General features: G+C 37.4%; 1 protein-coding gene across 4 annotated transcripts; it reads left to right on the forward strand.

Moving 5' to 3' along the window:
* The first annotated feature begins 5,946 nt into the window (after positions 1-5,946).
* Positions 5,947-10,587, forward strand: LOC116920039 (cysteine and glycine-rich protein 1). Of its 4 annotated transcripts, XM_032926094.2 has the most exons (8): positions 6,251-6,499; positions 7,481-7,507; positions 7,566-7,689; positions 7,820-7,977; positions 8,131-8,272; positions 8,352-8,489; positions 8,571-8,687; positions 10,479-10,587. In XM_032926094.2, exons 1-7 carry the CDS (start codon positions 6,266-6,268, stop codon positions 8,645-8,647), a joined length of 900 nt encoding a protein of 299 aa, XP_032781985.2. In that variant the 5' UTR covers positions 6,251-6,265; the 3' UTR covers positions 8,648-8,687; positions 10,479-10,587. The 4 variants fall into 4 exon arrangements, with proteins under 4 accessions (XP_032781987.2, XP_032781985.2, XP_045028355.1 ...); XM_032926096.2 differs by lacking the exons at positions 6,251-6,499; positions 7,481-7,507 and adding an exon at positions 5,947-6,084; XM_045172420.1 differs by lacking the exon at positions 7,481-7,507 and having other exon boundaries at positions 6,315-6,499.
* The last annotated feature ends 89 nt before the right edge of the window (positions 10,588-10,676 follow it).

Genomic DNA, 10,676 nt, shown 5'->3' on the forward strand with positions numbered 1-10,676 from the left:
CCAAACGCAAAAAAAAACTTGTACGTGCAGAAGGGAAAATGCGCTTTATTTTCGGCTGCTCATTTGAATATAAGCAAATGTTCGGATCTCCCCCCAAAAAAAAAAAAAAATATGCTGTATATATATTTCTTCGTGATATTATAATCATAATAATAAAGTACGGACTATAATAGGGAACTTTTCATCTGCATAAAGCTAACGGGTTTATCATCAGGAAGCGCCATATTTTATTTTTCAACAGGAGGCAGCTGTTGCTGCCATCACGATGGCCAATCGCTGATTGGAAAATGAAAACAATTTCTGGTGTATACCTCGCCGCAAGACACGTCGTTTATCAAATCGATAACAATTTAAATACATCAAAAAGAATTTGGTTTGTGATGTACATTGAAAGTGGTGGTGACTTTAATGTTGACGTTCCAGTCATGAATTCGTGAAAGAAATGAAAATTAATTGATCTCTCCTGAATCATTATCAATTGTCTTTGTTTCATTGTTAACGGATCATCGTGGAAAATAAATTGGGTCAACTTAACTTTAATGCAGTTTCTGTATAAACAAGAAAAGCTGACAGTGATCAACGAAAATATTCAAATTTCGAAAGCCCGCAATAATCGTGAAATCCCGTTTTTCGGTGATCGACTGACTCACGAATTTTTCTTTTTTTTTTCTAATCATTCCCGATACAGCAAAAAAATATATTAGATGCACACAACATAGCAATTTTCTTGGTTGGGGCGTTTGCGCATGTCTCTCTCTCTCTCTTTATTTTCCAATAATAATAGATGCAAACTTTGAATTTTTCTTTGTTAGTTTTTCAAGTTACGTTTAAAAAATAATAATATTATTCTAAATCCCGCCCATTCTTTTAGATTCAAGAAAAAACATTTAAAAAAAATCCTCCCATGTCTATCCCGCCATAACGGCGGGAGATTTTGTTTTCAAAAAATGTGAATCGATTTGTTTAAAAAGAAAAAAAAAAAGGGTATCGAACTTTCTTCTCTTTATTTTCGTGATTGTTGAGGATTGTCGCATGGTTAAATGACGTCATAGTCGAGTCATTGGGCATATTGTCGACACACTCGAACAGATTTTGGTCGTCACACGGCTTCGCTTTCAATATACACACAGACACACCTACAAAATGGAAAACTGAAATCCAATTGTTATCCCCCCCCCCTTTTGCAACAACCCCAAATAAAACAAAAGGCTTTTGGAGCCCACATTGTTCACGAATCGTTGACGATGTTTTTGTTATTGGAAAAAAAAATGAAACAAATAATTTCTCCAATGAAAAAAATAAAAATAAACAAACAAATTTGTAAACATAACTAGGCAAAAAACATTTTCTCTTGCAAACTCTATTATTAAACCATCCCATCATCACTTTCTCTTTCGGGAAGAAACAAATGAGGATCACGGCTGTCGTGAAAGTACAACACCGCCACGCCCAATAAGCATATATATACCTTCTATTATAGTTTTATTTTTCGTGAACTAACAAAGAGTCGACCTCACTACTTTCTTTTTCTTTAAAAAAAAAAAAGGGGGGATGTGTTGCACGAAATGCGTTTTTCGTGCAAGATAAAGGCGCCCAGGATGCCACACGACATCTCTTATATGATGATGTCCGCTAGACACTTTCTCTCTCCTGATATCGCGAGCAAATGTTCACGATCTCACTGGATTGCATATACAATGGGCAAGACCATGTTGGATGTTTCCAAAGATAAGAGCAGCAACAAAAAACTATCGATCTCTCTCACGATCGCAGTGTGGATTTATTGAAGCGTATAGATTTAAATGGCGTCTTTTTTTTTTAACGATTTTTATTAAAAGGAATTTCTTCTTCGAAAATGTTCGAGATCACTACCCTTAACAAGAAATAAATGAAAACAAAGGACGTGTCAACGAACTCTGTATAGACATAGATATATATTTGATTCGCGGGTAAAATTTCTAAAAATCAATCAACACGATTGAGATGTTAAAGCACTTGAAATATTTTAAGTGTTTTGTTTTTTTCTCCTTTCACAAAGAGATGATGGTCCCCCTTTGTTTCTCAGAGGATGTTATAAGTTGCGTGCCAACGTGCGTGTAATTAATGGAGCGGCTATATGGCGGCAATTTCAACCAAACAAAAAATGTTTCCATTTTCAGTCCCCATCGATTCAAGACGAAAAGAGTCTTGTGTATATAAAATGTAAAAAATGTTTTTTTTTTAAGGGGGGAGCTGCTATTAGCGTGTCTGTGTCATCTAATGACGGTCATTATAAAATGTCGATGTAAAGCAGCAGGGGGTGGGGGGAGGGACTATAAGATGACTCCATTCAGACCTGACCGATGAACGTCACAAAAATATACAGCCATCAAGGGAAACATAATGACAAGGAACCCAACCGTCCATTTTCTTTTTCTACCTGTTAATAATAAATTCATCATTTTTATGGAATAGTTTTTTTTTTTTTTGTTTATATGAAATGGATGTTTTCAAAATTGGCGCTGTCGGTCGCGTTTTTCACGGACGATTATGCCGCAGGCGAAATACGCAATCTCAAGGCAGATTTTTCACGTCGATCGAACTCACGCACTTGACCTTTTTTCGCAGCTCACGCAAACATTTTGATGATGATCAACAACAACGGCTTCTGTTTTTTTCGTGGCTACTATATTCCCACATCATTTTTTTTTTTGTTTTTTTTCCTTCACACATTGTCGCAATTCAAATTTAGATAAAACAATGTGGATACGTAGTATATATTACCTTTTCTTTTTGTTGGGATGCAAAAGACGGACAGTGCTGTGCATGAACGCCCACATCACGTGAAGAGTTGCTTCTGTTTATTCCGAATTTTGTTTTTACAAAGAGCGACAGCTTTCCCCACGTTGGTGATGAACGCGTGCAACCGACTGGAGCGCACCCACTAAACTGTTGGAAAATTCGTTCCAAAATCAAGTTGCCTTTCTTTGAAGCCCAAAAAACTTGAAAACATTATAACAACATGGTCCGGTTGGCGGTACATCTAATTTTCTAAATCTTTTTTTTTTTTTTTCGGTAGAGGGGATTTTGGAGGAGGATGGAGGAGTAGGAGGAGGGGGGAGGGGGATATAAAATACTGAGCAAACTATATAGGATTAGATATGCCTATATATATAACCTTTTATTTTCCATTTCTATCGCCCTTTTGCATCAGGGAAGACCTTGCAACGTAGAAATCACGATCTTCTTATTTTGCTTTGTGAATTTTTTCAGTATGAAATTTAAAAAAAATTATATTAAAAAGTTGGGTTTTTTAAAAAACTATTTAGCGGAGAGTCTATTGAAAAATTTTTTTTTCAAAATAATAAGATGGTTAGAAAGAGCTTCTTTGTCCATACATTTTCTCCATCGGTGCTGTTCCTTTTTTTTTTAAAAAAAGGGAAAATGAAAAAATGAAAAGTCACGATTCCTTTATCATATTTAGAGGAATGAGCTCTTCAACTCTTATCGGCTCTTATTCTCCGCCAACAATGCTGTTGTTCCAGTTGACCGAGTGGTACATCATATAATGCTTTGTGGTGTTGGTAAATAGCTTTTGATTTTCTTTCCATTTAGCACGAAAACCAACTCAAAATTTTCACTTTTTCTTTTCCCCGAAATTATTGTATCAATCGTCCCCTATTTTAAATAATGGCGTTAAACAAATGTCATCAACATGCGACACGTAAATGGAGAATGCTAAGTGGCAGATACACACAAAACTGTAGAAGGGGGGAGAGAATAAAGGGTGTGTATAAAAATAACAGAGAGACACACTCACCCTTGGTTGACTGGCACGGATTAATTCTGTTCTAAATCATATAAGGACATTAAAAAAAAAAATAATAATAATAAAAATTCTGGGAAAAGACACATAACTAGAGGGGTATATATGAACGCACATGTCTATATATACGTGACATTGATCCCAGCTGGAAGGCTTATTTTTTAAAAAGAACGGTTTTCTTCTCTAAACAGGTAGAATAACATTCCTCCTACCATTATTGCCGCCCTCCAACCGGATTATTCCTTGAGAATCTACTTTTTATCTCTTCCATTTGAAAGACATTCAATTGTTTTCGTTTTTAAGAGCAAAAAAAAAAAAACACTCTTTTCGACGATCGGGGGTTCAAAATTCCCGCCAACATGAATTTTTAAAAGCAATATTCAAATGTGATGTTTTGATGGCTTTGGAATCGAGACGAACGCCATTTAAGTCGTTTAAACTTAAATAAAAAGGATAATTTAATTTTGCATCGCTAATTCATAAGAATATAAATGGCGAGTAAAAACGTTTTCTTCAATCTGATTGCGTCATTTCCATTTCTTTGATCAAACCGCCCCCCCAAAAAAGCCATTTTTGTTTATTATTATTTTTCAAGCGAATTGAATAAATCAGATATATTATAATGACGCCCTTGGAAATAATAACAGCAGCAAAAATAAATTCCCCTTGAAGAAGAAAAAGTCCAGATTCTCTTTCTCTTTTTGGTTGAAAAGAACGGTCCAAGGCATTTGAATAAAAGGGTCTAAACAGGAACAGAGCTTCTATCAATGGCTTCCAATGGCGAGACGTCGTTGTGCAAGAGCGAGTTCTTTCAGACTACACGCTCCAAGTGTTCTTTTATTCTGTGCACTACACACAAAAGAAAAACGAAAGAGAAGTAAAAACCTTCCTCTTAAAAGACATCGCCCTGTTTCTCCTCCATTTTCATCAGAAATTTGTCGACTTCTTTTATTTATTTATTTTTCCTGTTGAAAACAATGACAGAAACATTAATTTCACTTTTCCTTCAATGTTGAATCGTTTCACAGAAATATTTGTTGTTCAGACTCGAATAATGAAATCCTAAAAATGGCACTTGTTTCGTTACGTTTTGGTTTTGAATTGAAATTAAAGATGGCGGCTGCTGCGTCCAAGTGAAATGTCAGCCAAAAAAAAATGTTTAGGGATTGGATGGAATCATCTTTTTTATTTTTTGGGAGGAATGTTTATAGTTCTGTATCCAGGTGGCAATATAATTGCACTTTTTTAGTCGACCCCGTCTCAGGTGACAAAGACCTGTCAAAAACTTTTATTTTGTTTGGGTGGTTTTAAGTAATAACAATTCTGTTGTGGGGTACATCGTAAATAGTTTCCCAGAAAGGATGATAACAACAAAAAGTGGAAGCTCCATTTGGCGGCTAGACGGCTCTCCTCCTTTAGCCGTCCAGTCTAGATAAATCCCGTTTTGGCCGACGGGATTCTCTTGTTTTAAGAAAATGTTTTCTTAAAGAAAAAGGTTGAATCATCTAGACACTAGGTATGTCGTTTTGATCATTGGCTTTATCCCCGGTTCGTCAAGTCAAATATCTTCGTGCCTGCAACAATGGCAGATTAACTGTTTACCTACTTTTCTTGACTGATGGTTGTCTAAACGCCATCTTGTATCCGAAATGTGAACTTCATTGACATATTGTGTTTGTTTTCAGCAAAAAAAAAAAAACATGAACGTCACAGCCTTTCTTCTTCTTTTTCATTCTCTGTGTTTAATTACATTACCGAAATCCAATACAGAAACATTCCATATTCAAAGCCGAGAAAATAAAAAACCGTGTATCACACGATGACGCGGTATGCAAATGTATTGATTGAAAGAAGCTTTAGGAGGAAGAGACTTGAAACATAAAAAAGAGGCGAACATGGGTGGACGTTACACGAAAGTATGAACACGCTGCGGACAAGGCTCATCGGCGACAGTGTATTTTCATACTCGAGACTTTATCGGATTTCAACGGTGTAAAACGACGACCTGAGAGAGGGCACTGTGTGACGTCACACACCTTTGCCGTATCATTTCGTTCCTCCCCTCTCTCAACAGCGTTCCATTACACGAGGAATGAGTTAGGGTGGAAGACTAGACAACGACCGGTTAAAAAGAAGAAGAAGAAGACGAAGAAAAAATGGCCGTATCGCATTTCAGATCTCCATTCGACACGCACACACGTCGATTGCAAGATGACGGAACCGTTGTGTTGTCTGCTAAACAATGCCGTGCAAGATGCACATCACGCTATCGTCGAATCGTAATTCTTCTTTTTTGTTACCGACTATATATGTATATTTTTTTTTGTTTTTTCTTACTCTCGACTAGTTTTTCGTGTCGATTCCAAACAATATTCATATCGTCTCAGTTGAGAGGTTTTTTCTTTTCGTCACAGTTTCAAATTCTTGTTAAGAGATTCCACCAGGGCGGCGCTGTTACAGATGGCCCTGAGGGTCCCTCTCCCTCCCTTTACTATCCTATCCTGTATCAACTCGGCCGCATGGTTTTTACTTTTGTACAGCAGGTCGTCGTCGAGAGGCACAAACATTCGAGTGAAGCGAAACGAACAACTCGTGACTCTGTTATTTTGTTTTCGGAAAGACGACAGCACACTACCGTTACCGTCACTCGACATTGCACGCCGTTTTGCATCTATACGCAGAAAAAAGGAAAAGGTACGGTACTAAGACAATTTTGATGGTGATTTTGATGGACGATTGAAGACATCGTGGAGGGGGGAGAAAAGAGGGGGGCTAAATTCTTTTCGCTGAGGGTATGAGAATTCCATTGGCGCGCAAACAAGTGGTCGTCTGCTATCGATTTTTCCAGTTCTTTTTCTCAACTTTTGGTAGGTGTACGGTAAAGAACAAATTCTTACGAGATAAATCTTTCGTTTTTTTTTTTTAACAATGTCGAACTTGAAATTATGAAAACGTTTGAAAACGTGTGTCTGGACTTGATCATCTCGTGTTGTATTTTGGTCACGTGACAAAAAAAAAAGGAACTTACTGTCTGCTAGAATCGACACTGCACTTCAAGTGTGTGAGACAAAAACGGTAAACCACTGATGTCGTGTTCTGTTTTCATAATTGAGTACGACACACCGCATGTCGTTAGCTCGGTTAGAAAAATAACAAAATTTCAAGGAGAAAGGAACTGTGTATGTCGTGCGCCTTACTGTTGTGCAATACTGTCGTCTCTATAATCCAATTGAATGTCGTGACGGGAAATCTCGGGTCACGCTGTTTGATCTCATTACCGGTTACCTTCACCTGAAATAGCGTTCGTGAGCCGATGTTTGATGGAGTCTTTTTCTCTCTGTCTCTCATGTAGCCCCAACAAATTTCTTGGGGGAAAAGACAATCAACTCATTGTGTTCTTTTTTAGTCGAAGGATGTTGTGTTTTTGGTTCCTGTCCTGAATGGAAAGAAAAGGAAAAGGCGAGGCTGTTTTTCTCAGTGTGTATGTGATTTTTATTATTGTTAACTAGACTGTGAAATGTTTGGAACGCCATCACTACCGGATGTGTCTATTAAATATGGACGAATGTTTATCGTCATCATGGAGAGTTTGAAACGAAAAATGACTGATGTACTCATCTTTGAATCTCCTAACATTTTTCCTTTTTTTTTCCCCCCCTAACTGTTTTCATTTAGGAATTTGCTGCATTCGTAAACATCAATGTGCGAGAGACGGCCATCATTTTAAAGACATTACAGAAAGACGTTTGTTTTTTTTTAGATTGAACGAAAAATAAAAACGAGGAAAATGCCCGGAATTTGCCCTCGTTGCCAAAAGAATGTTTACTTTGCCGAAGAGAAGATGGCTCTGGGCAAATCGTTCCACAAGATGTGCTTTGCTTGCGGTAAAAACAAAACACGTTTTTCTTGTGTTTTGTTGTTTAACTTTTTTTTATTTATTTTCTAAAATATTTTGTTAACGGTTTCTCTTGTTTTCGTTCCATGTGACAACATTCGACGACGACAAACATGCAGCCAACTGCAAAAAGATGTTGGACAGCACGAATGCGACCGAGCACGACGATGAGCTATTTTGCAGATCGTGTTACGGCAAAAAATTCGGACCCAAAGGTTACGGTTACGGCGGCGGCGGGGCTGGAGTGCTAAGCATGGATGACGGAACCGGATACATTGTACCAATATTTACATTACTTCTTTTTTCCCTTTTAAAAATTCTTTGCCTTTTTTTTTAAGAAAATTTTTGTTTAAATATTTTCCTGTGGTGAATCATCCACTCGAAAAAATATGACGAATCGCTAATGAATATCTTTGTGTGTGTGTTTCAGAACGGCCCCCCAACATCGAATATACCTCAATTGGCACAGGCTCATGTGGCCCCACTTTTAGCTAACGGAGGGACAAGTGTACGACAGACCAACGGAAATGGTTACAGCAAATTCGGATCCAAGATTGACTGTCGTCGATGCGGTAAAAAAACATTTTATGATGAGACGAGTTGGTTTGAAAAGGATATAATCGTGATCTTCCGTCGTCGTTTCGGTTACAGGCAAAGTGGTTTTTATGGCCGAAAAAATGATGGGCGGAGGTTCGTGTTGGCACAAGAGTTGCTTTACCTGTTTGTCATGCAACAAACGACTCGAATCGACGTCATTGTGTGAACGTGAAGGCGAAATCTATTGCAAAAGTAATTTTTTTCACTTGGATTCTTATTCCATTTAGATTTTGATTTGTTAAATAATTCCTTTTTTTTTTTTAATATTTCTAGGCTGTTATGGAAAACAATTTGGACCTAAAGGCTACGGATTCGGATTAGGAGCTGGAGTCTTGCAAATGTCTGAATAGCTTTTGTTTTGCTGAGAGAGAAAGGGCTACGGACGTGCAGGTAAATTCATTTTCAAACTGATGTTCAAGTAGGGCGTTCAGAGAACAAAAGAAATTGCATAGAATGTAGGCCGTTTCGCTTTTGAGTCGCAGTGCGTGTGCCTTTTTTTTTTTGCGCTCAAATTTTTATTCCAAGAGATAGATGAATGACATATCCGATATCATATTTGGCACCATAATGGAGAGACGTGGAATTAGAGATTTCGTATCGTGCCGTTAATATTGAATTTCTCAACAGCAACATTTTTTAAAATTTTAATTCTCTGCGTGCGCATTATCGTCCTTTCCTCTTTCGCATCACTGCTCTGAATTTCGCGGCTTTCAATTTTTGTAGATTTTTTTTTCTCTTTTTTATTTGTACCTTGATTATGATGAAATGAAAGGGTGACGGCGCTGAAGGGCAGCGACCTGGATCGTCTCGACGTCGTGACGCGTATCAAAGTGTGCGTGTGTATGCTTGGACGCGCGTCGCGTTATTCCCCCTCATTTTTTTTTTGTTCTCGAATACTTTCTTTGTTTTAATTTTTTAATGTTCATTAGTTGCTTAGAAACAACATTTCTCACGGTTTGGTTGGCCTTTTTGTTGTCATTTTCAAGTTGCCCGGTTTATCTGGAATTTGGGGTGTAATTAGAATATTGCCGCGAGATGGCGTTGACAACCGATTAACAAACTTTTTATGGGGCCCGTTTGACAAGATTTCTTTTCTTCACTGGCACCAAGTTTTGATTCTTTTCTCAGTTTGATTTCAAGTTCTTTGATTAAATGTAAGCCATTTAGTTGGACTTGTTAGCGGCCACATGTCTAGAATAGCCAACGTGTTATGTGCCCCTTTTCGTACCCCGTTCGACAGGGGTACTATTTTATTAGAATTTTTCTATCCCATAGAATAATCCCGCCCTTCGTTAGAAAAAAAAAATGTACACCCAAAAAACAGCATTTTTTTGTAGAAAACGCTGTTTTTTTTTCCCTAGGATTGTTATTGTTGTTATTAGCATACGAGGGCTGAAAAAATTGGAAATAATGGCATTTTCCCAACCGTTACCACCCTCACACCCCTCACCATTCTTCTTCTTTTTTTGAGGGAGAAAAGGGTGTTTTCGACACTTTTTTTTTTTTCGATCCAAATTTTCACAGCTCGTGTGGCACGGACACGCCCAACTTTTGATTTCCAGTCAAACCGAGGCAAAAAAGAAAAATACATTTCGAGATAGGGGGGCTATCAAAAAAAAAGGCTAATCCTCTTGTTGCAGCTAATATTGCCCAAACATTTCAGTATAATATTTTTTTATATTACATAAAAATCATCATTTTTTTCTTGTGTATGTTTTTTATAATATTTATTTTATGGACCAACAACAAAATGACAGAGCGTGTAACAGACCTTTAGGAACAGCAAAGCGCGTGTCGGTCGTCATTTATTTATTTATTTTTTTTTCATCCGTTATTGTTTGATTTGTTTAACTCTGCGGTCTAACGTTCCAGAAGGGATGTCCCCTTTTTGGCGTTTTTGATTTGTCGTCGTAAAAAAAAAAAATGGCTCCTTTATGTTTCGACTGTATAAAGAGAGAAGAGATTTGAACGCGTGAAATAGGCTTTTGTCTATACGCACAATGAAAAAAAAAGAAAGGGGGCCAGTGGGAGATACTGCAGATGCGCCCAGTGTGTGTACACAGTGTGCCCTTTGCTACCGCAATTCCAAGAGGGGGGTCGATCCTAATGCCTTTTGATTTACGAGTTGTTTTTTTTTTAAACGTCTATTTGATTAAATGATTCTCTTTCATCTTTATGCAGATTCGGATTGGTAGTCTGAATTGTTCCAGCCATTCCTGAATAGCCCACCGCTGAACGACCGGCATACAGTGAAATCTGTTTTAACTCTTTTTGTTGCTAAGTATATCTTTAAAAAAAAAAAAAAATTCGCTGCCTTCTTATGTAAGTCTACAAACTATTTTTTCTTGATTATTATCGTATTTCAATCGAGTCGACACC

The sequence above is a fragment of the Daphnia magna genome, linkage group LG4 (assembly GCF_020631705.1).
Source record: "Daphnia magna isolate NIES linkage group LG4, ASM2063170v1.1, whole genome shotgun sequence".
Classification (NCBI taxonomy): Eukaryota; Metazoa; Arthropoda; class Branchiopoda; order Diplostraca; family Daphniidae; genus Daphnia; species Daphnia magna.

What these genes read in the sequence shown, in the direction of transcription:
- LOC116920039 (XM_032926094.2), top strand. Translation starts at nt 6,266, where the DNA reads ATGGCCCTGAGGGTCCCTCTCCCTCCCTTTACTATCCTATCCTGTATC. An exon ending in CTGCATTCGTAAACATCAAT is followed by an intron (nt 7,508 to 7,565) that starts GTGCGAGAGACG and finishes GTTTTTTTTTAG; the next exon opens with ATTGAACGAAAAATAAAAAC. An exon ending in GATTGACTGTCGTCGATGCG is followed by an intron (nt 8,273 to 8,351) that starts GTAAAAAAACAT and finishes TTTCGGTTACAG; the next exon opens with GCAAAGTGGTTTTTATGGCC.